This window comes from Melanostigma gelatinosum (assembly GCF_949748355.1).
Source record: "Melanostigma gelatinosum genome assembly, chromosome: 15".
NCBI lineage: Eukaryota > Metazoa > Chordata > Actinopteri > Perciformes > Zoarcidae > Melanostigma > Melanostigma gelatinosum.
In genome coordinates this window covers 20,191,944-20,219,446 of record NC_136648.1, presented here as the reverse complement: position 1 = coordinate 20,219,446, position 27,503 = coordinate 20,191,944, and the positions used below count along the sequence as shown (strand labels likewise).

General features: G+C 41.5%; 1 protein-coding gene across 1 annotated transcript; it reads left to right on the top strand.

Annotated features, from left to right (window-relative positions):
* Positions 1-5,147: 5,147 nt before the first annotated feature.
* LOC306789020 (cysteine-rich secretory protein LCCL domain-containing 1-like) lies at positions 5,148-18,367 on the top strand. The gene is made up of 15 exons (XM_079284775.1): positions 5,148-5,279; positions 5,973-6,283; positions 12,338-12,456; positions 13,125-13,257; positions 13,611-13,726; positions 14,212-14,312; positions 14,533-14,700; positions 14,813-14,873; positions 15,109-15,175; positions 16,094-16,224; positions 16,378-16,421; positions 16,530-16,602; positions 16,934-17,003; positions 17,418-17,551; positions 17,830-18,367. Exons 1-15 carry the CDS (start codon positions 5,171-5,173, stop codon positions 17,879-17,881), a joined length of 1,689 nt encoding a protein of 562 aa, XP_079140901.1. The 5' UTR covers positions 5,148-5,170; the 3' UTR covers positions 17,882-18,367.
* The last annotated feature ends 9,136 nt before the right edge of the window (positions 18,368-27,503 follow it).

The window sequence follows — 27,503 nt, the reverse complement described above, 5'->3', positions numbered from 1 at the left end:
TTGAGTTATTTTGCAGAATATCGACTATATCCAACCGTACCTTCATCTTGCTGAGGTCTCCAATCAGCTGCCCTCTTCCCTGCTCATATTTCTGACATTGCACAATAAAACGTGTTCTATTGTTTCCTCTTGCTCACAATGGTCTAATTTTCCTGTTTACCTATTTTTTTAAGCATACTGTTTAGGCCAGTGTCTAAATCTAAGTCTTGATATCACATTTCATCTCTCCTGGTCCTTCCTGCACATCTCATGTCTCCCACTTTCCTCTAAAACCATCGTCCTTTCCTGTCTTCTTCCCATTGCTTCTGCCACCTTTCCTTCAACCTGTTTGATGATACTTTTAGTTTCTGATTTACTGAAGCTGTCTGCAACATTCGTCCAGCTATTTTTTTTCTGCAACATTCGTTCACAGTTCACTTTAACGTACTTCTTCAGAGAAAAACAAATACAATGTTTTATTTGAGCCACAAGTGGTCAGTGCTGCCCAATTTCATGCTTCTGATGAAAGGTGCTGTAAATGGACATGGGTTGTTTTTGGTTTTTCAGGGTATTTAGGGACCGTAATTAAATATTACACAACTAAGCACAATAGGTTTGTAAAATAAGGATTTTAATTCTTATTTAACTATTCAGAGATACGCACACGCATACAGCTGTGATTAATAGTTCTTATAATAAAAAACTATATGGGACAGAGTGATGCTGAAAAATGAATACATGCACAAAAACAATGACAAGAAAAAAAGGAATACAAATAAAACTGATAAGCAAAGATTTGGTTGCCCCATAAGTCCTTTGTTATAGTTTAACACACAAAGCAAATTGTTTCTTGTGCTCTGTTCAAGTATGCTGTCAGTTTACACAATGTGGCTGTTCAACATGTAGCCTACTGCACCCTCAGAAAACAGAGGACCAGCTTGATAGCACCATTATGAAAGGCACAATAAAATAGGATTCACACACACACATTATTGTACGCAATGTTATTCTTTAAAACAAGGAATAAAACAAACAAAAAAAATCAAAAAACAACAGTAAGTAACTAATATCTGCAACTCTGTCTGAACGGGGAGAAATGCTCTTCCATGAGCTTCCTCTGAAAAGATATCTGAGCTCTTCTCTTCTTGCCACTGGGTGTGGAAGACTTGAAACATACTTTAGTTACATATAAGCTGAGATATCTTAAAGAACCATTCACTTTTTCAATGTATCGATAATGATTTTATGATTCAAAAAAGAGGAAGAAAAAAAGCTCTTTGGAGTAAGATCAGAAATGCCTGTGAGCGGGTGTTTGATTGACAGCTGAGCTGACAGGAGTACGGACAAGATCGTCAGACAGCAGTTTGTTAGCAGTGGTACAATGTGCGACAGCTGACCAGCTATTAGCTATCTATCCTGCAAACTGCCCATGGATGTTTACAGAGAAGTGGTACAGCAGCGGAGGCGGGGATGGTTGCTCAGTGGGGCATCAAGCAAAAAAAAAAGTGTGACCTCCGAGTACAAAATTCAGATAAATTGCATCCCGGATCTTGGAGCAATCTTCTACATCAATAGGCCCAAAGAGCAAGCGCACTGGCGTTTCCTTTAACCCCGCCTCCCAGCCATCAGTCCAGCCTCGCTCTCGGGCTCGTTCACATGAACTGAGGAAGGAGAATAATTCTGGATTTGGCTGTTAGTACATTTTACACCTTTTAGGACCTACTGTTTGAAATAAGGGCTATTCAAGTGTTCATACTGGGAAGTGGATTTACCTCCACTGATTTACAGGCGTCTCTTTTTAAATGTAAGTCTATGGGAAAATGTCTTTTTGGGCCCAATGGCGTCACATGACGGCCCCTGAGGTTGTAATTGCAACGGTTGGCCAATAGGTAAAGTTGCTTCAAAGCCCGCCACTTTTCCTGGGGGCATGAAACTGCTCTCTAGTACCGGTGTGTATATATATATACAGTGTATATATATATATATATACACTGTATATATATATATATATATATATATAGTGTATATATAGGTTACATGTGTCACACATCAGTCATGTGAATTAGCAGAGAGTGGGAACCTCCACACCACTGGTGGTACCGCTCCATAGAGGGATGTGCAGACTACTAGCAGTGTTTTAAATAATGAAGCACATTGCATTCACATGTGAATAAGGTCTATTCATTCCTAATAGGTAGGGAGAGATCTTCCAACTGTATATTAATGTGTTCCACTGATTCTCTCATATACGTCTTGGCTGGCAGCACAGTGACGATTTCAAAGAGGGCCTTCCTGCGGCTTCATCGATCACACATGACCCTTTTGACAGGAGCTGGCTGCCCTGGTGTTCACAGAGGACGTCCTTGCACTGTCCACCCTGACTGGGAAGTCTGGGAAAGTGGGACTTCCTAAAAGACAACTGGACATTGCCAAAGTGCAGGCCACAACAGGTAGGTCATCGTCTTGAGTCGTATGTAGACAATTTAAAGCTTCTGTGATTTGTAAAGCAGCAGGATCACATGTTCGTGGGAAACACACCACCCGTGATGAAATATATGTTCGACCTGCACTGGTAGGAATATTGGCATATCATATTGATATCGTTCCTCAATGTTAATCCTGATTTACTGTTCAAAACATAATATTGGATCAACAGGATTTCCTGGTCAAAATAGAAGAACATGTTGTATGAATATGCTGTGTGACATCCTCTCTCGTCTCTTCTCTTAACAGATGCTGTTATTCAAGAGTTTCCGCAGTCTTATATTTCTCGAAAATGCACTCTATTACAATTATTTGAAACTGTGTTTAAAGTTTTAATTTGCAAATTGTTAGACGTACGACGTTAGTACATTTTATATATTTGCAAATAATACAATTCTTGGCAGTGTATTGCAATGTACTATTATAAATATATTATAATACATTAAGAATATATCTGCAATTCAATAAAGTGTTTTTGATTACTATCTGGGAAGTTCATTCAGCATTTAGGATACTGGTAATGCATTTATAATATTGTAATGTATAATAGGATGTAGTGTACAAAGTAATACAGCATAGTAATAAGAAAGTGTGCTTTCTTAGTAATTGGAATAAGCCAAAAGTATAACTTTTGGTATACTATTACAACAATATCAATATATTAATATTGTAATGTTTACATATTTGTAAAACTCTCATAATATATTTCAAATATTCTTAAAACACAAAAAAGGTATAATTTAAGTTAGCTATCGGCATGTATATTAGTACATACACAGTCATACACTTAAATTGTACTAAGTATACAATTGTGCTTAACTACTATCTAATCACAACTAAAATATATTAAGTACAAAATAAGTTGTTCCAAAACAGCACTCTTGAAGTATACTGATGATTAGGGCTTCAAGTACACTTAAGTATGCTCAAATTAAATATACGTAGCATATTTATATCATGGATGTTGAGGGCTGAAGGTTTTTTTTCTTCTTTTTTACAGAAAGTCTTTTCTTCATCCAAGAGGGGGCAGCAGATGCTTGTAGAAGAGATCAGACGTTATCAGACATGTTGAAAACATGCTTGCATTAATCACCAAAGCTAATCAATGTCGTCTGGCATCTAAGTGCACGCAGTAGTATTCATTTACAACTGTGGACGTTACCTGGTTTTTAACGAAGTGGAATAAGGAGGTTATTTTGTGTCAAATTGACACAAGAAGCCACATTTGTAGCATTATGTTTCAGTCATCAGTCATTTTGTAGAAAGTAGACACGGCTTCATTGCTGAAACGACTGGTTGATTCATCGATTAGCGTCTTCACGACCGATTAATCTATTCGTTACATGTTGTTTTTAAGGCAAACATGCAAAACATTTCCGTGTCCCGTGTTCTCACTTGTGAGGATTTAGTCTTTTTGTCTCTGGGACGCTTTGATGGACATTTACTTTGGCATGGTAAGGTGCTGATAGATGTGTTGATGTGAGAGTAGTTTGAATACTGTAGATTTACCAGAACCTATAAAAGCAAATACTACAGATCATTTTGGTAAATTGGTTGACTCTTTGTTTTCTAGTTGAAATGCGGCGTCTATAACACATATGCCATCATGTGATCTCACCTTTACGCAAACTACCTTATTTATTGTCGTTTTACTATCATGTTGTATCTGTTTACTGTAATGCGCTTTGTTTGATATGTTTCTCCACACTCCTCCGCCTTAACTTTGGACCTCAATGCAAATTCAAAAGTCTTCTTTGTGCTGACGGACAGTCGGAACAGAGCATGTTGGAGCAGAGGAAGCAGTGACAGAGAGAGAGAGAGAGGGCACTCACACACACACACGGCCCACACACTTTCACAAGTGTTCTAGTGTTTGTAAAAGGCAGATGAATCAGTGCTTTGTGGTGGCGTCACAGGGGGAATATTGGCCACCCTGCTGGATGCCGCTACACACACACACACACACACACACACACACACATGCAGTACAGGACCCTAACGTGATCTCAGAAATGTTCACCTGCAGATGTTCATGAATGGGATGTTTGATGCATTTGTGCAAATTATTGTTACTGTATAATAGTTTCCCACTATTGTTTTGCAAGGACACCATACAGATATGATTGCAAACTGTGTTCATGTAGAATATGCGGCGTGACACCAGAAGAAAAGGCGCTCTACTTGTGATACAATATGAGAGTAAATGTCAGCAGTGCATGGTTGGCTTCTTAATCCTTGGGAATCTTTATTATCTATAATATTATTGTCTATTTTCTGCTGCCAACAGCTAATTCTGATCGTGTGTTCCTGTCAAACAAAAAATTTAAAACTGTGCAAAAATGTGCATTTTTTTGCAACACGAGTGGGCTGCTCTCATAACATCACTTCTAGTGCGATCAAGTGCCTCCTCATATTTATCAACTTTGGAGATCCAACGTGTGTGTGTGTGTGTGTGCGTGCGTGTGTTAGATGGGGGGTGCAGTAAGGGGGAGCAGGCTAGAGGGCTTGCGGAGGCGTGGTCCCCTGCTTGCATGTTGCTAAGCAAAGCGCCAATTTGGCATATACACGCAACATGAGCAGCAGCCCCAGGCAGCCAGTAGCGAGCTGAGCCAGCTAAGGAATTCAACAGGTACCTATAGACGTTCCCCACTTTCTCTGTCACTCTTCCAGCGCGGACCGACTGAATTGCACTCATCCTGTGTGATGGATGGATTTAAAGACTCCACACATTGGGAAACGGTCACTCTGCAGTAATCTCTGGCATCTGGAATATTGCACCTGCAGATCTATTTCCATCGGTTTGGCACAATTTAAAGGTAAACTTTCACTAGTTTATGCACTATGACATGACTAAGCTAATATTATTTAGGACCTGTGAGTGTAAATTTGTCACCCACAAGGGGGTTTACAGCTTAATTATGTTTTGCATTTTAAAAGTAGGCTTTATTATTACTGGAATCATTTTTACAATATCCTCGATCGTTTCGTTCTCAAAGTGATCATTAAAAGAAAAGATAATAATAATTATGATTGCATCTGTTTGTCAAAACTCTGCCTCCCTTTCAGTGCATGTTGACAAGTAAAGTACAGTAACGCATGCGCACTAAATCTCATTCGTGTGAAAATTGGGTTCACACTGGTCCTACTGTGCGTAGTGAGGCAGTGACCTGCATATGCACCCGGGCTGCTGGAAGCTGCATTACACTTACTGTTTGAAGTGGAGTCCCCCTATGATTATAGCATTATTTAAACGGAGACAGAGGACAGATTCAAGGTGCTCTGGGCTCTTTTATGAAGATGCTGTAGTGTAGGTAAGCTTACTAAGAAGGGGAGAAATGAATGTGTGCAGCTAGAGTCCATGATAAGGCGCCAATAAATGAGCTACTGTAATAATGAGCTGTGCTGCAAGAACAGCTTCGCGGAAACTTTGTTCTCATGTGCATCACTGTAATGAAGCTGAAATCAAAACTCATGCTATTCTACTTCAACATTCCTTCTCTGTTTTGCAGACATCAAAACGTGTTCTTCATTAAGCAGCAGCATTCTGCCCGTCATGAAGAGGTCCCTTCCTGTCCCGGGCTGGGTCGGAGCGGCAAGCTTGTTCCTGTGTTTGACCCAGACCATCCTGGCTATGGTCCTCAACAACTCCACGCAGCTGGAATCCATGCTGGACAAGTACAGGGACAGGGACGAGGAGTGGTGGAGGGCCAGGTCGAGGGGGAGGAGGGCCATCAGCGGGGGGGACATGCACCTCATCCTGGACTTGCACAACAAGCTGCGGGGTCAGGTCCACCCTCCTGCCTCCAACATGGAGTACATGGTAGGTACTGAGGACACAGCTGTCGGTCATATGCTGTAGGTAAATCTCATCACACTGGAATACCTATTATCATTTGAAAGAATACAACCCTGCATACATTTCTGTTTTTGATTTAACGCCACCAGTGTTAGTTAAAGAACCAGAATTAAATTCCATTTAAACTGATGCAAAATTAATTAATTTGGATCGACTATTCACTATGGGCTGTCCAATCATACTTAAGCACCCATAAAGGGGCGTCAAATTATTTTTCTTGAGGCTGCGAAGTCATGACCCACCTGAGAAGTGCGATTGGTTAGTGTTAGGGTAAAAATATCAGCGTAAGCCAATCAGAGGAAGAGTAGGGCGGGTCATGCCCTCGCCATCGAAAGCTTAGGCCAGGGGTGTCCAAACTACGGCCCGCGGGCCAAGTACGGCCCGCGGCCCATTTTTAATTGGCCCGCAGCAACTTCTAAAAATATAATGTAATATGGCCCACACTTGAAACTTGCGCTTGACTGTATTGTACTTCTTAGTTTCACCACTAGGTGGAGATACTGTGTTGAACAAGGCAGCTTCTCCACAAAATAAGAGCAATCAAAGAAACGTTTAGCCCCGGATGATGACACGTGCTACACTGGTGCCGAGCGAGAACAGAAAGTTAAATGGCAGTTAGCTCAATAAGAGTGTTTTTTTCCGTGCAAACAAAACACAAGAAAAAGTCACAATAGCAGCCACGAGGTAGCTCAACTCATTGCCCGCCACGGGAAACCTTTCTCAGATGGTGACTTCATAAAAAGTCGCAAGTGCCCGGAATAAATGCAGGAATTCAACAACGTCAGCGTGTCCAGAAACACAGTTGTGCGGCGAATCGAAGACTTGTCAGCTAACCTAAACCATCAAGTGTCAGATAAAGCAAGTGCTTTTGCTTTTTACTCCATTGCATATGATGAGAGCACAGATGCCACAGACACCGCACAGCTGTTCATTTGTTTGCGGGGAGTTGACGATCATTTCTGCATTAGGAGCTGCTTGATTTTAGGAGTCTAAAGAGCACAACAACAGGTAAGGACATGTTTGAAGCTGTGTCAGATGCAATTGACAAGATGGGACAAGCTGTGTGGAGTTATAACAGATAGGGCTCCAGCTATGAAAGGCGAGCGCAAGAGAGCGGAGGTGAGGCTATTAAAATGCAGCGTATCACCCACCAAGAAGCCCTCTGTGCTCAGACAGTCCAGCTGGCGATGTGATGAACACGGTTGTGAAAACTGTCAACATAATTCGAGCACGAGGGCACTCGACGCAACTTCAATGTTGCGCACTTCCCCACGCAGTCCGAAGTCAAATGTGCTCAAATGTGGCGGCTGGTCAATAGAGGGCGATAGGGCGCCGCCCCACCTTGAGCCACAACAAATAAAATAAAATGAATAATAATAATAATAATAATAATAAACTATACAAATTGTCAATATTTGTGTTTTTGAAATATGGAATCACCCAGTAATATGTGTAAAATATGATATCTGCGGTAAATATATGCTTTTCCTGCATGTCCTCTCTGCGTGTGCACGTCTCAGCAGCGCTGGAGAAACTGTCCAAAAGAGCAGTGAAGCAGTTTAGCCAATTGCTGATTGAAGATATAAATGTGTGACATACAATTTAGCCAATCAGCGCCCTCAAATAGATTCAGCTTGGGGCAGAATCGATTCTGCCCCAAGCTGCGCGTTCCCGTCCGGACGAGTCTCTACAGGCGGGCGCGAGCTCCAGCGCGAGCACTACTCCTCCAAGACCCGTTTGAGAGGAGAACTTTGAGGAGAAACTGCAGAGCTGATATCAGATCAGCCTGACCTCACAATCAGACAGCAGACTGGCAGGAAAGGGAAGCAGCACATGAAGCTACCAGCTGTAAATAAGATGTCCTGACGTGTTTGTCAAAGTGTTATTTTCTGCTTTTTTCATGTTGGAATAAATGTTAAATATTTAACTGCAAAGTAGCAATACGTGTTTGATACCTTCATTTATTTAGCATTAAATCATACTGGGATGTTTGCTGAAATTGATTGGATGTGGCACAGCCCTACCTAGAACATGTTCCACCAGCTGCCATGGCTTTCAATATGTTTCTCTCATTGAGAGAGACATCGAGCTGTTCTCAACTCCCTTCTATTTGAATAATGAGTCTGTTCGGCTCAACATACGTGAGCAAACATCTCTGTTAAATCTGAACAAAAGCACATTGAGAACCAAATTTGATTGATTTTGCTCACTTTAACACACTAGGGGTGAGGCGATCGGACCTGAGTGGCCCATCCCTTGGTATATTTTTCTGTATGTGGCCCTCAGTGAAAAAAGTTTGGACACCCCTGGCTTAGGCGGTTATTCTCCGCATCTAAAAATACTTTTGAGCGCTTTCATGGAAACCCAAAACGCACAAGTAAAAATGTAAGGTGTGGGTTGCACAATGTGTTTTCTGCCCTAACGTAAGATGCAATCGTCAGCATGTTCAGCTAACTAGCTTACCCACAGTCATAGCCCAGCGCTACTTCCAGGGCCAAAGAGCACATCCTTCACGAACTTGGTTGTATTTGTTTGTTGGGATGCTGGTAAGACGCGTTCACCATGGTGTGCAAGCCGGTTCTGGATGCAAAGTTTAGGCGGAGGAGCTCTGTCCTGCTCCTATTGGATTTGGCGAAGTTTACACTCCAACGTCAGATGATGGGGCGCTACATTTGCCAAACACATCGGCTAGTTCACATCCTATGTAAGCTGAGCAATCACACAGGTTAATACTGGAACTTAGCTCTACAATGCAATGCAACAAAACAATTCTGTTTCATTTATGTCCATGTTTTCTACACATCATCATGGTAAGGATGCTGATTTATGTCTTTTGCCTGTTAGCCCCGATCTTTAACAACTTTCCTGACTCAGACTGCCGGTGTAGCTCTGTCAGTTAAAGCGGAGTAGGGGAGGAAAGACGGAGAAAACAAGCTGGAATCCGAAGCCACCATCTGGCTAGCTGCAATATCTGCCTCCTGCTTGCCCGGCCTCGCTGACCCTGGCCCATTTCCAGCTTTCACCCCCGCAGTGTTGTCCTGCCCTCTACCTCAACCAACCTTCCCTCCCTCCCTTTCTTCCTGCCCTGCGTCTCCTTACTCTATCGCTCCATTCTTCCTCCCGCTGACTCTCTTTCTCCCTGCCTCGCTGTTTTGCCGTCCTGATCTTCGACCTCACAAGCGTTCCCCTCCGGCTTTTTTTTCTTCGCCCGGCTCACTCAAACTCTGGCCGAGGCAGATGTTATCTTTTGTTTGATCCTCCGCACATCTCATTTTGGGTGCCACAGCGGTAAATCTATTTCAAACACTTCGAGCCTCGCCGATTGAAGTGCGGGGCACGGGAGTGTAAATGTATGTTATGTATACTAATCCAGTGTTCCTTCAGCAAGGGATACTATTACTGATGATCATGATGTGGTATGGCCGGGGGCTGGTATTTGGTTTTCAGATTGCAGGATTTTGGAGGCCAAAGGGGCTGCACTTTCATCGCAGCTCTGACTTCTTGATTTCATACAAAAGCCATTCAGCAAATGCCTTTAAAACACGAGTACCTCATCTCTTGCCCAGCAGATTTTCCTGAGACCTCTTTTAAAAGTCCCCATAATCACAACCACTTGTAGGTTGAATTACAAGCATTCTGCACACATTGAATTCCCAAAGCATTCATCCTAAATCTGCTGATGTAAGACTGCACATCTTGCACTTAGTTCTGCAGTAGAGGTGGTCCTGGCATGTGGTTGGAAACAGCTCTGTATTTTTGGAACTTAATGCTGTTTGGAATGCAAAACGAGATTGTTACCTTGACCTTTCTCTAAAAGGCTGCTGGACAGCCCATCTTCTTTTCTGCTGGATAATTGAGGGTGATGAATTACAAGAACGCAGAGAGAATAATGAGCTGGCAGAGATCATTAGTATCCGCTGTAGATTGTTCACAGTGAAAGCCTCCAAGAGTTGTGAAACGTGGCCTGTGCAGGTGGGCAGTCTTGCTTTATGAGTGGGCTGAAGGGTTCCGTCAGTGAAGTGCTTGTCGATCTGTTGATTCCAGAACTTCAGTGTCCAAGTCACAGTCGCAGTGATCACTTCACCACGATAATCCCATACTGTATGTAAGAAGTGGACGTTTTCACTGTGACATCACACATAGGTTTGTTGACTGTTGTTCTGAAGTTCGGCATTTTGGCCGTTGCCATCTTTGATTTTGCAACCAGAAGTGACACAAGAGGGTACAACCGAACGCTGAATAAGACAGTTTTAGGTGACCAAAAAGGTTACAATTAACTTTCAAAACTGAAAACACACTGTGGGGTTAGAATTCTGAGACAAAAACATGGACGACTCTTAGAACGGACAACTGCGTGGTAACGACCTGTCAATCAAGGTCTAAATGAACATCATGCTGTATTGAAGAAGACTTGAAACTAACGGCGAGACCAAACTCATGTTTACAATGTTTACTGAGGGAATAAATCAAGTGAGAAGTAGAGTCATTTTCTCATAGACTTCTATACAATCAGACTTCTTTTTGCAAGCGGAGGAGTCGCCCCCTGCTGGCTGATGGCTGGCAGAATGCAGGTTTGAGGCACTTCTGCATTGGCTTCACTTGGCATCTGTAGCAACAGGCTTCCACCAATGCAGTCCCATACAATATGTCAACACAGTGCTGCTTTCAGTTAGACTGCCCAGTAAAGGCAACATCTCACTTGTGCCCTGCAAATGTTTGTTCTGTCTGCCATTGACTTAAACTAGAACTCACAAAGCAGGCGAATTCAATGTTTCCTGTTTTTAATTTTTGAACGAACAACCTTCTCTGTCATTCTCTTTCTGGTGATTACATTCATTACATTTACCAAAGACGAATGTAACTGAGTTTTGCTGATAATATGTTCACAAAAAAATTGGAATGATAAATATATAAACAATAATCTTGGAAAAATATAGCATCACATGGCAACCTTGCAGGAGGTTAGAGCATAAAACCACCCCTGTGCTGGTATCTCAGCCACAGCTGATGAAGGGTCATGATATCCCTTCTCCAATCAGGCCTGAACACTAAGCAGCGCCACAGTGAATGGGCAACAGTGTGCACAGTTAGTTAGCCCGACCAAACATATGGAACACATTATGGTGGTCAATCAGAGCAGTTACAACTCCACACTCAAGCATTATTCCAATGGTTTTTGACGCGTGATAACCGTAATGCAACCAAACAGCATGCCAGCGCCGGAGCACACTGCACCTATTCTTCTCCAACAGTAAATGTAACCTTGCCGCAACATTTGAATTGCTCAGTCCTATACCCAAGTCTGCTTTGTTGAAAATAGGTTTCAGGTATTTTGACTTCAATTGAGTTAAAAAAAAAAGTTAGGGTAAAAACACTTTTAGCTTTTTACGAGACCGAAACTTACTGGAAACAAGCTATGAAACAACCATTGAATAGTAACACAAGGTTGCAAGTTGATGTGGTGGTGGTGATACCGCTCTGTTTCCCTTCTCTCTCATGTATGTGTCTGTGTGTGTGTGTGTGTGTGTGTGTGTGTGTTTGTGAGTGAATGTGTGAGGCCTAGTTTTCACTATACTGTGTTAGATTTGCGAGGGGCATGCGTACGGCCACTGTACCCTAAAGGAAAGTTTATTTTACCTTGAATATGTAAGGTTACTTTCAGATTGCTTGCAGTGGAATTCATGTTGGTTACGTTTACTCAAAGAAGGTGATGACATATCTGAAAAGATGCAATGAGTAGCAATTAAGGCCACAACTACGGTAAATGGCCACTTAGCCCACTTAAATCATGAGGGTAATCCAGAGTGGGGTTTCAGGTCTGCAAACATCTTTTGGAGGCAAAGCTGTTCTGGACTCATTGAGTTTAACCTAGAGCCCAAGAGAAAACTAGTATTACCAAACCCAATGCTTTGGGTACCAGCTGAAAAAAAACCATGAGCTACTAACCCGAGCAAAGTTCATCTCTTCAGAGGCAAATAACTCCAAGGACCCAAATGATGTTCTGTGTATGCTCCCCAGGTATGGGATTACGAGCTAGAGAGGAGCGCGGAGCACTGGGCACATACCTGCCGATGGGAACATGGACCGAGCCACATGTTGACACAAATAGGCCAAAACCTTGGAGCGCACTGGGGCAGGTGTGTATGTACAAAGTGGTGGAGGGAACTGTCTCAGTTAAACTGTGTTTTATACGCCATGTGTTATCATAAGAATAGGTTCAATATGCATTCGTAGCTATACCTTTTTTTTCCGTATGTTATCCACGTAACAATGAACGAGGAAGTACAAAGACCACAAAGGGCGGGGAGGTGGATGGGTCCAACAAACAGCAATCTTTTAGCCAGGAGACTGCTGTTTGTTCCCCACGTGAAGCGAGAAGTTAATGTTGAGTTAAACTTGCGTCATGTGGTTATGGCACTTCTGTGGTTATTTTAACCCAAACAATCTTTTCCTAAACTTAACTAAGTAAACTGTAAAAAGGTCTAATTCAAATTGTGGGTGTGTTCTGCTTATTCGTGTTCTTGCACTAAAAGCCCAGTAACTAATGACAATACTGATGACTGAAATGATCCTGGAAATGGCTCAACTTAACTGACACCTGTGCTTTTCCTGCTATGACGCGTTCAAATGTCTGCTGTGAAAACAGTCTTTTAAAAAGACAAAACTTTTTGCCTTTGTAGGTCCATGGGGAGATTTTAGACTTTAGCTCCTTATGACATGACTAAACAAACGAGATTGCATTCATAGAAATGTTTTGGTGTTATAATACAAATGATACAGCATAACACTTTCTGTGTGACTTTAGGGATCGACCCCCTACCTTCCATGTCCAGGCCTGGTATGATGAGGTGAGGGACTACAGCTATCCCTACTCCCAGGAATGCAACCCACACTGCCCATTCAGATGTTCAGGACCTGTTTGTACTCACTACACTCAGGTAAGAGCTGATTTTATTTCCATGTCTTAAAGGGCTAACAATTACTTCGGATAATTTTTGGCTTTTACTTCAAACATGTATATCAATTTGGGATATTTGAAAAAACTCCTGCAGGACCATCATGGTGCAACTGCCAATGTCTGTGAAAGAGGTAATTATGCATTCACATGAGAGGGTACTTCAACATTTCCAAAAAACTCTCTTGCACATCAAATGCCAATGTGCTATTAGTTAAGCTACGTGACAATGGTGGTACGCGTGCTTACGTTTGCCTACCCCTCAGCTGCAAGCCCCATCAAATGTGAGAGGACCACGAAACACGTCACTTTGTTTGTGTGTGTTTCAATTTTCAGTTGGTGTGGGCGACTAGCAATCGTATTGGCTGTGCCATCAACGTGTGTTACAACATGAACGTGTGGGGGATGATCTGGACTAAAGCCGTCTACCTGGTCTGCAACTACTCTCCACCGTACGTTGTTGCTTGTTTCAATACCATGATGTGCAACTTCCTCGAAATATCAGAGATTGAAACTGAAATAATAAATGGAGTTATCTCAGATTGAGTCTTTTTTTTAATTGGTAATAACTACAAACAAGAGATACAAACAAGATATGAACTGTGCCAAAGTCGGTTTACGTGTGTTGGGAAGTACCACTGTACATGTGGGGAAAGTTGTTCATCGGCTTTCGTGGCTAAATCTGATTATATCAAGTGATGTATATCAAGCATTCACGTTGCATTGTGGGTAATGTAGACAAGGAAGAGGAATGGATGGGATCTTTTTAACTGTCCATCTTGAGTCCATCAATGTTATGTAGGAGTCAAATGCTAAATTCCGTGCATGAATGCAGTTTCACAAACATAATTAAATATTTCAGAATCCTTGAACATTGTTAATTTGAAAACACAACTTTTTGTCAGTGTTTTTCACAATTGATTGGATTTTTGTCCAGGGGCAACTGGTGGGGTCATGCTCCATACAAATATGGAACTCCCTGTTCTGCCTGTCCAGCTAGCTATGCTGGAGGCTGCAGGGACAATCTCTGCTACAAAGGTGAGTCTTGGTCTCGAGTTGTGGTTTTCTGCCATGTTTTATCTCCTTGTATACCTTTGTACCTACCCAAAATTGTTCGCGATAGTTTCACTGAAAGAGCATTGGTTTTTAGTCGTTCACAACATTTGGCAACCCCATGGATAGCCCCCCTCCTAATATTGTTTGTGTAACATAAATACAACTTGTATAGAAAATGATTAAATCTAGTGTATGTTTTCAGATGGCGGCATTGACAGGCGTCCAGCTCCTGAGATTGAGGAGACCAACTACATTGAACCGGAACCGGAACCAGTGAGGGACAGGGAGCCCCAACCCAGGGCCCAGACACCAAACCCCTCGCCCAATGACAACCTGGAGAGAAACCAGGTTGTCAGCACAGAGCAGATGTGTAAGGACTCTCACCATATCACACCTGTCTGAATGGTGTGGCTTTGAGAGTACACATTATTACTGGTAGTAAAATGAGATTGTGAAAAGCCCTCCTTTGTTTGTTACTGTAGGTCAACAGGTCGACTGTGAGACCAAGCTGAGAGATCGGTGCAAGGGGACCACCTGTAACAGGTAAATGCTCGGGAAAGTGGTGACACTGCAACGGACGGTGAAAAAATGATATGCATGCTAATTCGGGAAAACATCTGATGTACCAAGATAGCTGTGAATTATCAGGACAGTTCAGATAGAATTAGAGTTTTAGGTAAAAAAAAACGTTGAATTATACTAATATTCGTACAATAGTATGTGCTTATATTAACAACAAAGCACCAGATGTGTTGACTGTACTGTTTCCTGTCCATAGATATGAGTGTCCGCCAGGCTGCATCGACAGCCCTGGAAAAGTGGTTGGGACTGGATATTATGACATGGTAAGGGATCCCCAGAGACCCATTTTTTAAACAGGCATTTAACTATGTATCCACAAAAAAAATGTCATGTTTCTTTTAAAGTTGCCATGAAATCAAAATAGTTGTTTTACGTTGTTTTATCACGTATGTATTACGCTGGTCGTCACTTTATAATTTTTGTGGTCATACTTATTCTATAAGCATTTTCAAATCTATTTTATTCTTCTCATTTCCCTGTTGATCCAAACATTAGAAATAATTTCATTCTATTTGATATAACATTGTACTACTTTTCACATCCCAAGTTTTGTCAATCGCTTGTAAAGCACTTTGAAAGACATTTGTTTTGTTTGAAAGGTGCTGTATAAATAAAGTTTGATTGACTGAGTCATTGACCTGTGTGCCAGTATCTGGCACACCACTGAAAACAAAGTTGTTTTGTAGGTATTCTTATTGATATTTCAGAGGTAATTTCCAGGAAAAACAATAAAATGTTGATGATTCATCCTGCAATCGAGGGAGTACAGTACATCTGATAATAATATAGATGTGACACAAGATTACCATTAGGGTACATTTGCACCACAGCTTCGGATATCGGCTTGTACATGCATGGCCTCACTCCAAAAAACGACGTAGTCATGGTTGTCTTATTTTGACATTTCATCCCTGTCGGATTGGTTGATGAAATCAGCTGGCGTAGGCCATGGTGGTGGCGAGAAGTCTCCATGTTGAGATAGTAGCTACTATCATTTGGGGGGGGAACGCACATTCGGCGCCATTGGCTACTGTAAACACCAATCAAAATCCGCAACAAGCTCTTCCGTAGCTTTCTGTTTTTACAGGAAACACAACATTATTGGGAATCAAATATTTCATGGGAATTTTCAGATATACCTTGCCGCCCATGATTATTCACATCTTTGTCTTTCGCTGCAGCAATCCAGCGTGTGTGGAGCCGGTTTACACTCTGGTGTCATTGACAATGATGGAGGATGGCTGGATGTGACCAGACTGGGCAGAAAGCAACAATTCACTAAGTCATACAAGAATGGTATTCAATCAATTGGGTATGATTAGTCTCTGTATTCAGTCTTTATCTATTATAGTATTAAAGCGAGTTTAATACAGTCCGGATATAAATGTACTCCCTTTGTGGGCACTAATGATCCGTGGCTATGCAAAACAGACCATAACTAATGCAGCTTTCTTTAAATTCACAGGAAAAACAGAAGCGCAAATTCCTTCAAAGTAGAATCGGTGCCTGGTAAGGAGCATACAATATATTCTTCACTTTGAGGACACAGATACAGTCACATGTCTGTATACAGAAACACTGTCATCTTGCTGTGTTTCTCTTTTTCTTTTCTCCCAGTCAAGGCTCTATCATGCGACACCACCGTTGCACTTTTCTGCCCTTTCAAGAAACCTGTAAGACACTGTCCCAGGTAACAGTCTGCTTTTGTGTCACAGTCATTGTAAGTAATAGGGGTTAGCAGTTTGGCCCATGTGCCTTTACACATCAAAGAAAAGTAGCAAAACTAGCCTGTAGCATCAATGAAGGAAAGTTAGCATTTGCAGAATTTTATATTAGATCTTGACAAAGGTTTCCTGGTTTGCCATTTAGAATCTTTTATTTACAATCCAACAACCTATAGGTCTTTAACTCTGCCGTAGTGTTAACTCAACAAATGAGATTTGTTTGGGCCTTCAGAAAGGAAGAACATATACAGTACATGTGCTGAAAATACCCAAAGTGAGCTCTGACTTTTCCTTCAGGTCGTATTGTCCCAGGAACTGTCTGCGTGACAGTCGGGCCCGAGTCGTTGGGACAAAATACTACTCAGATGTAAGTTCTTGTCACTCAATTTCCACAAGTGGACTTCCACAGTTTGAAAAAATAGACCCTGTTCACAGCAGACATCTGAACTTATCACAACACGGTGTAATAACAACGTAAATTATGGCTGTTTTCAAGTGCAAATGCTTAGTTCAAACCACATGACTTTTATCCTGATTTTCCACTCACTGAGATCCCCGACGAAAGCCCCAGATCAGAGGCAACCGGACTTGTGTAACTAACGGTGTTTTGGGATTCAACCAGTGCTTTCACCCTGATTCATAACACACATATAACAACCCATTCTGAAAGAGGCCTCATCTTCTCCACACATAGAGGGACCATTTGAATTTAGATGATTTAATGAGAACAGTGGGACTTCTTCTTAGGATTTCTTTCTGATAGGTATGATTTGTTTTCCAGAAATCCAGTATCTGCCGAGCAGCTGTTCATGCTGGAGTGATCCAGAATGAGTCAGGAGGGTACCTCGATGTGATGCCTGTGGATAAAAGGCAGCAGTACAGTGGCAGCTACCAGAATGGCATCACTTCAGAGAGGTAAGATTAAAAAAGTATATGAAGTACATTATGTACAGTGTATACATAGAAGAACTAATATGAATGTGTACATATTTTCAATGTATGTGTATTTTATTTGATGTGGAGTTGGGCCTTGTTCTGAGTTCCGATTTTTATTTGCAACTACCTCTGTCAGTGTGATGATCAAATTGAATACATATTAGAATACATGTTTACGTGAGAACCTTTTATTGTTGTGGAAAACAACACGTCATTCCTACCACCACTCTCTTCTCTGCCGGCCCTACTTCTTCCAGCCTACTGAACCCAACAGGTGGAAAAGCCTTCAGAGTGTTCGCAGTCATCTGAAAACCACGTTGGAGTACCATCCAACATTGCCACTTCACATCCAGCAAACCCACTCATTATCATCTTGCAACCTGTCATTACATTGATTGCTACGATAAATAATTTGGCTTCTGATACTTAAAAGTGTAACATGACTTTGCCCAATGTTGCCCCTCTATGTTTGGTCATGAGCGAACCTGTATCAAATTATATTTCAGCAAAGGCCGTTTGGTGGATGATGGTGCGGGATGTCTTTTGCATTACGTCTCTCCTGCATTTCTAGTGCTGACCGCAATAACCACGTTGGGCTGCCATGCACCTTTCTGACATGATATCATGACTTTTCATCACTTAAAGTACAATATACACACCACCAGATTTAGCACCGCTCCAAATGCTCACCGCCATTTTACAACGTGAAGGTCAAAATATAACCTCAGAGATTTTACCAAAGTAATTTTAGACGTAGTATGCCTCAAGCTCTATGTAGACACACACCATCTAAATAACGGGACAGTCAGATACAGAGGCATAAAATCTGTGCTGGCGTCTTGTGGGAACAAGATTAGACAACTATTTGGTCAAACCATCTGCTGAAATGAACTCCCAGGCTGCATTTGATGCCCATCACACTCGCCCAAAACACCGTCTTGTATATATTCTATGGTTGACCAAACCAGAGATTATTAAATACAATTACAAATGTTTTTTTTCTTTTCTTTGTATGAGCAGGATTTCTCTGTCCTTCAGCAGAATGTGTTGCTTTCCTTAAACAGAACTGCTTTAATGTGTGTGATCTGATTTATTCGGTCTTCAGTTTGTAAAACAAGTTGTTTTCTTTGAGTACAGAAGCTAAGGAGACCATATTCCTGCTTGACATCTGTTTATACATCTAATCACGATATGTATGTTACATTTGGCAGTTTTATCTTAATTGGTTTAAAACAATAACCACGACTGCAATTAACATTTACTGGCATGAATTGTATTCTACTTCTAGAAAAGATCTTTCTGTCAAATCTCATTGCAGAAGTTGCAATTGGATGATTCTTTTTATGTTCAATGTTTTAAAGTTCAACCTGTTTTAGATTATCCATGCATAGCAACTACAGTAAATGGTTATGTTAAAGATATTGTAAATAAACTCTGACTACGGTGAGGTTAAGGTTAGGCAACTCAAATCCTTGGTCAAGGCTGGAGAACGTTTACGGTTTCAAAAGCTAACATTTGTTGTTGGTCTGAAAGAGGGGCATCTCTTGAAGACATCACGTCAGCAAACTTTGCTGGTATGCACGCTTACCTGAGCTGCCTAGCAGCATCATGTGTGTTGGGAATGATCCATGTGGCTATATTTCAAATGTTGAAGATATAATTACCATAAATCAGGCCATACACACAAGGAGAGTGATGTTTTCCAAGTCTTGACCTCCATATATCACTTTTCATCACAGCGGTTTTATAATACATCAACAATGCAGGCAGTTAAATACAGATTGTATATTTCTGTACATAATAATGTTGTAAATAATATTGAACACTATGTAATGCTTGCTACTGTTGCCTTTTTCATGAACATTTCTAACACATTGCCAGCCGTACAAAGAGCAACACAAGCTACCAGCAGTAGATGCTGAAACAGATTCTGCATGCAAATCATATATTTGTCACTCAAGCTTTTATTTTTTATAAAGGACAATCATTATATTCATATGTCTGTAAATATTGTTTTTGTAACATATTGTTTTATTTTATACTGCATTTCCCAGCTTTTGTTTAATAGATTTATATAAATGGACCCTGGCTGGCCAGGAATGTGCATGGCAAAATCACAATTAAAACACTTTGAGATTGAATTCAGATGTGTTTTTGTGTCATTTCCTATCGTTTTAAAGAGCCAATATCAATAAACTATATTCTCACTGCTCGGGATGTGTCAGAATAAACCTAAATTCTACTAACCCCAAGTTACAGGCTTGACTCGGCTCCTCAGTTTACATTGTATTATATTACACTTGTTTTCATTTTTTGCGGACATATGGTTACAGACATATGGTTGAGTGGCCACATTATTTTAATATCAGTCCCCACTGCGTCCAGATAGCCTGAGGAATCTGGGCATCGACATTTCAACAACGTCTCAAATTTAGCTGCGGATCAAATTTTTCAAGTGAAATTTCTTTTTAGAACACTGCGGGCGTTTCCAGGAACTGTGGGGAACACAGAGGAAGAGAACGCTGCTTGTTTCAGGTCCAGGGAGATCTTATCGACCAGTTGGCTTTGCATGCTTCAAGTAAAGGGAAACAAAGTTGTCAGTTCAGTCAAAACAGTAAGTATGTCATAACAGTTTATGTCCTACCAATCCAACTTAAAGAAACAGTTCACCCTAAAATTAAAAATGACCATATAGTACTATTTATCCATCTTCTTCGGGAGACACAATCGGAAGGATTTTGGAGGGAGTGCAGAGCGGATTGTTTTTTAAATAACCTTTTGTCCGCACCCGACCCAGACACTGTCCGTATATTGCGCACGGCAGTTGCATAGGATTGTTTCCGTCTTGTCTACAAATATTTCCAATATCTCCAGTGCGTTGTCCAAAAGTCCAAAAGCCAACATCTATTGAAAGAAGATACATGTATTAATTATTCCACAAACAATATTTAATCTCCCAAAATATTCAATTTCATTCCATATTTCTTGATGTTTAGCCTTTTAAAAACAATCAAATATAATGGAACTATATGGCACTTTTTTGTAAAACTCAACAGCAAAGTCTCTTTCTAATAAATCATGACTCAAGATAATCCACAGATCTTTTTGTGAGCAGTTTCAAGTAGAACATTTTTTCCTTCTACTGTACCAACCAAATCATTGTGCACAAGGAAGCATGCATCTACTCGTGGATGAGAGGTTTGTGTTTATAGTTCATAGCTAACCAGTACTGCAAGCTCACGAGCACCGCTGAGATAGATACGTTTCAGCTCAGCCGAGGATGAAGCCGTTAATGTTTACATCTCGCAAACAAACAAATGTTTGGATCACACAAGTCTGAAACAATCCAACGCTACCACCATGCGCAATACACAGATACAGAGAGATACAGGTACAAAAAAATCTATTTCTGACTTTGGGGTGAACTGTCTCTTTAAAATACATTTGTTTTGTTATTGCTGCACCCAAATGCCAGAAATAATACAACTTAGTTTAATTCAAGATTCACAACATTCTGGGAATAAAAGTATCTCATGTTACAAAGTCCAATGAGGAAAATAAGCAATTTGAATACCACCAGCCTGACCAGGACATAAAGGTTTCATCTGTCATTCTTCACCTCCTACCCTTGTATTAATCAACGAGACATTTCAAGGCATTACCACATGTGTGTATTTTGTATCACTTCTCATTTTTCAGTTGAACCCCGGTGAAGTGAGTTCACTAATGTGAAAGTGCTCAGGACCACCGACCGTGCCAGTGGCTGTACACACACACAGACTAGCTCTGTGTTTTGATAATCTCAACATCTCAAGGTGCGTTTCCGTTCCCTTATCTGGACGAGCACATATGCGGTCTGGCTCCAGCTAAAAAGTCCCTGTCAGTCCCCCCGTAAAGCTTTAGCATTTTGTCACATCTGCTCAAAATGTCTTGAGAGTAGTACATGAGACAGATATGCTGGTTCCTCTTCCTCATCTTAGTTTCTTAAAATCATTAGTAAAATTCCATCGTGCACGAAAGAAAACAACCAATCAGAGGCGAGGAGTCTGTCAATCACCTTTAGCGAAGCACAACAACTCCAATCACACTGTCAAGCAGCGCTGAGCAAATATGAATCACGGTTTTGTTACTGTATAGCCTATTTCTCTCCTCAAATGTTTTCAGAATCCCCTTTTAGTGTGCTGTTAAGCTGTAAAATGAGAAGGTTTGCTCCAGAGGTGTTTTGTCTGTGCTCGACTGCTCAACATGGCGGGCTGGTCACAAACTTACCAAAATAAACAATTTCCTTTTGTAGCTATTGATATTTATTTGTGCTAATATTCAAAAGTATGACAATTTTAATATCTGTAAGATACACAAACATTTACCAGGAATTGGATTTAAACATGGTGGAGTATCTTCTGAAACAGTATTTAATAATGGCTCTGAAATGGACATGACCATGTCCCTGAATTCATATCATCATGAGCCAAGATGAAATAAGCTGGGTTCGGGCCAGGTCTCCTGGAGAAAATGGGCAAACATCGCAGTGCTGTCAAAGTTCACACCACCCTGTTACAGAGCCGACCATTGGCGCAGGACTTCTGTGATCTGCTGCAGTCAGTTAGCCAGCCTGACAGTCTGCCATCATGCTAGTCAATTTGAGTTTCTTTTAAAGCATTTAGAGTAGGCAGGCAGCACTTCATCATTGTGAAAGTTAGTTTGAACGTCATAACTCTCAGTCAGACAGGCAGCTAGTTTTGTCAGACAAATATCTACCCACTTAGCCTGGTTGACTGTCATGGACTTTTTTGGCTCTGAAGTATATTTCACAGGGACCACATATAATAAACTCATATACTTGAAATGTTATGCATAATATGGAGATACAGCTATGCATAACTAAGATGTTTCTGCGTTCTGTGAAACATGGCAGAGTGTGCAGGATTCGAAAGGGCCCAGGTGCACTGCTAGGAATTCCGAGCCGCCTGAGAAGAAAGGAAACATGGCCCCTTGACCATGATGTGTTGAACTCAGCAGAGTATAACCTGGCATCTTTGAGAGGGCCCCTACCGAGTTCGAGGATGTACACTCCCCTCCGTTAGCCACACTGCTCAGCAGCATACGTTGAATGCTTCAGTAAATCTGCGTCAGGGCCAAAGCCTTCACTTACAAACTAAACTAAACTAAACTGAGTCACCCTACATTGGCTCTATATTTTGCACCTATACGCAGAAGTGTCATCTGATGACTCTTTAAATAATGCTAGTTACAGGTCTTGAACACTGGTATTTGTGTAAGTCTACAGCACATTAGCATTAAAACCTTTTTGATTGTGTGTGTTGGTCAGTGAAATACAGAAACGTCAAATGGACGTAGCAATTATGGGGGTTTTTGAGATGTGTTTAAAATTTGGACACAGCTGCCCGGGCCTGAAACACACCGGTGTGTGCGTGCGTTTAAGTGTGTGTGTGTGTGTGTGTGTGTGTGTGTGTGTTTATGTATGAATACACCTCTGTGGTTGAGTGTGTAGTTCTGCAATTGTCCGGCATGTGTTGAAGTGAGGCACTTTCTAAATATGCAATCAATCTCGTGCTATATAACTGGCTCCTCAGGCGGTTAACTCCTGGGCGGACACACACCGTTTATGTGGGCGAACAATCACTGTGGACAGGATGAGAAGCAATGTGTGCGTGTGTGTTTGTGTGTGTGTGTGTGTGTGTGTGTGTGTGTGTGCTGGTGTTTGAATGTGTGGTTGTACTTCCTCCTCTCAGCCCTCCACCACTTAGATTTAGATGTTATTATCTCAACATAGTTAGCAGCTGTGTTTTGGTGGCGAAACATTGTACGGTAATCATCTCCCTACTGCTGGCTATTCTATCAGGTTGAGATGTATTTATAACTGTTGACTGTTTCACTCCACTTTCTCATCACAGACGGAGAAGCTTTTCAAAGTCACAAAATCCTACTCGGTGGGCCTTTGTGTCAGTTCATTTGCCCATGCAGAATCATTTGGCATAACCCATTCTGTTTAAGTGACGACATCTATCGAGGGATTTTATGAATTTACTCTCTGATAGAAAGACAAAATGGAAAGTCAAAGAAACACTGTTCAAACCTGCAATTCACAAACCAGATTAAAACTCTGCAGCTGTGTGTTTCGAGAAAGTAAATAAAAATATAGGTAATTTTCTGTGAGGCTGTATTTTGGCACAAAGGTGCTTTTAGCTACATGCTAACTGCAGCATGCTAACATGTTCACCGGTAACGTTTACCATCCCCATCATCTTAGTTTAACGTGTGAGCATTGCTAATTAGCACTAAACACAAAGTTACGATAGTATTGGACAAATTGAAATTTGACGGTAGATGCAGAGTCCAAACAAAATATCATCGCAATCCACCCGGTAGTTGCAATACAATAAATAAAGCAACAAACCTATACACACCCTACATACAGATTGTCAATTAATTTAGCTAAACCTGATATTATACTGGACTAATGGTGCTAAAGTTTAAATTCAGAACACATATATTGTATCCACACAGCTCTCAACATGGCTACAGCTACGCCCGCGGATCACAGCTTACGGGGCCAATGGCGCTAACGGTGCAAACATCGGTAACAGTGCTGAAAGAGCTAACAGTGTTAAACCTGAGGGGGAACCGTATTGAGACACCTCCTTTTTAGTTAAATCAGTTTGCAAAACACCATGAGTGTTTTTTCGTCTCCGCGCCTACACGTCGTCCCGGTGCTCTGCGAGTGAGTGGATGATGACAGGTAACAGAAATATATGCGAGACAGATATCTCACTCAGTCGTACGGTTTCTAAACTCCCTCGACAAACATTTCTGTTGGACTGCATACAGTAACCGGTCACAGTTCAATGCTGCTCAGTACATCTTATACCTTGTCTATCGCTGCACAAACGGACTTCCCTTTACCTTTAGTGATTCCACTATCCTTGCCACTTATTTTGTACTCCTTTCCTATCCACTTAATAGTGCCAATAAGTCTGAGCTGGCTAACTACAGATGGAAGGTCGATGTGTAAGAAGTTTAATTCCCGAAGCGTACTCCTGCTCTCCCATTTGTCATTTGTAGTCATAGTGCTTGTTTGTCTTCGGCTATAGGAAGAACTGGAGGAGTGGTTTTATTTCAAGACGCTGACATGAAGACGATCATTGACACAATCTCACCCTTTGCAGATTGTACTACTCAATTCATAACAATAAAAAGCATTGACGGTGAATTTTGGCTTCCCCAGAGTTCCAAACCTACTACCCACCAAACACACACACACTAACACACAAACTGATCCCAAACTCAAATTATGGGCTTTGGCAGCTCTCCCTCTCCTCCCTTTTTGTTGGTAACCCACATGCAGACCTTCATTGCCAGCAGAGTGTGGCAGAGGGTCACTGTTTTACCACAGTCCCACAGGTTTCACAGACTTTCTTCTTAGCCCCTGATCCTCTGCTGTTGGTCCCCACCACCATAGAATCCCCGTAGAAATTTTCCACTCGGACCAAAAATAGTTGTCTGACTGCAGGCCACGCTCATCTGGTCGCTTACGGCAGCACACAGGCGACACGACGACCAGACTATTTTCATCTTCATAGTTATGAAATTCATGAATTTATTGTGTTTTTTTGTTACTATCACGAATGAACATCCAGTTTTTGTAAGAAGTTGTGTGTGAAAAGCATTGAGAGTTTGAGAAAGAGGGAGATGAAATGAATGAAAATACCACTGGGTGTTCTGGGCATTGCTGTATGAGTGGGCATGTCCCTAAAAAAAGATGAAGGGCGAGGACAAGGTAGGCACTGTATCTGATCTTCAATGCTACTATACAGTATGCTACTTTGGCCCAAATACCCAATTTATTATTAAATGAAAAGCTACAATTCTAGAATAATATGGTTGAAGGATGCCCACAGTGGTGTCTTTACAGCACTCTTCACATATACTACACTCTTAAAAATGCTCTCATGAAATCGTCAACCCATGGGTTCTGGTCCCCAAATCAAATAATCTTTTGCCACAAAAACCTTGCCTTTTATGTTTAACTGTTGGGTAGCCAACTAGCTAGCTAACCAACAATTACCAATACATACAAATTAAAGCTACCTGTCACATACTTAACTTAACAACATATTTTAGGTGGATCACCAAGAAGCATGTGGTAAGCAGTGTAGAATTGGCAACAAGGGTCCCTCAGCGGAGTGCAATAGCTTGTCAAGCTACATGCGAGGGCATTAACCACCAAACATCACGAATGCAACTTAAACAAATAGACTTTGACGAATGGTGACCGACTGCTAGATCCATTCGCTGTTATCGAGTTGTTAGAACCCATTAGCAAGTGGCCTTATATTTAGTGGCCAGATATATACAGGTATTTGAAGGTGACACCAGCAGGAAAATACAACCACAGATGCTTACATTATGTGTAGTCATGTGCAGAACGTCAATTGCCATGACATACAGACTCCGAATTTAGATTTTGTTTGTCAGTCCAGTGGCAGTTAAGGCATTTATTAACTTGCAGTCAGAGAGGTGTTTCAGTTCAAGTGACCGTGTTAATTGGTGACTCAGTGTGTCACTACTTTTTAAATACTCATTGTTGGAATGCTGTTAAGCATTCCAACTGTTGTTATCCTGTTTCTTTATTCAACTTCTATTTCTTCCGTCGCACCTCTTCTTCTCCTTCATTTTTTAAGCTACAGAAACCGTTCAACTATTAAAATGGTCAGCTCTTTCACCAGAGGGGTGCTATGACTTTTCATATTTCTAACCTTTAAACTTTTTGAATTATTAAGCTTTTTATTTTCAATTGGATCTCTATGGAGAATATTTTCAAATGGCTTCAGGCACACAGGTGTTCGCGATTGAGCCAATTAGTGATGTTGATAAACACACAGACTCACAGACACACGCGCACATACACTCCTCTCCCTCTCTCTCTGTGTGTCTCTCTATCTCATACAGTCATTCAGGTCTTAGGGATCTTCAGAGGTCTTTCCCCCCCTCCTCCACCCCCCCCCCCACACACACACACACACACCCACCCCATTTTAAAATAAAAGCCGCACACACATGATTTATTGCAGCTGTTACGTGTTGCAAATCGGCCAATCAGATATGAGGATTCTGATAAGTTTCCTGATTCGAGTGACATTTACACACACCGCGACACAAGAGGGAGAGACAAGGAAAGACATGGCAGAGCAGGACAATAGTCATGTAAGCTGTAAAAGATAAAACATAGTACAATCTCCAAATGAGAAAGTTTGCCAGAGATATCAGAGCCTCTCTCTCTCGCTCTCTCTCTCTCTCTCTCTCTCTCTCTCTCTCTCTCTCTCTCTCTCTCTCTCACTAATGCTGCGTTCACACTGGTCACGTTGATTTTTTGACGCGTGTCGAGATTACATACAAAGTCTATGCACAGACGCGATGAGACTGGCTCGCCGCGATTTTGCGGCGCGTTGGACGCGCTATTGCAGTGCGGTGGACGCGTTGGACGCCGCAAAATCGCCAACGCGCGAGTTGAAATTTTTCAACTTCAGCGACATAATCGCGTGACGCTGTGGCGCGATAGCCTATCAGCGTTGAGTTGCTCCCCCTGTCATCACTGACTTCCTGCCGTTGTTGAATCAGGAAATAAATCCTGTAGCCGTCTGTGTTCACCCAGAGCTCTACGATACCTCATATCAACAGAGACCGGACTAAACTATGTGTATGCATGTGTGTGTGTAAACCATACGGTACAAACAATGAATAGACGCTGCCGTATTTACGTCTACGTGACGTTATTGAGTACTGGTGGAACTGCTACGATGTGAGCATAGCCTAGCACCGATCCATCAGAGCTCCATTGAGAAGACCAGTAACCTACAAATCGGCATCATTACGTAGTTATTTCGGAGTCCCTTTTTGTCGGAGAAGACAA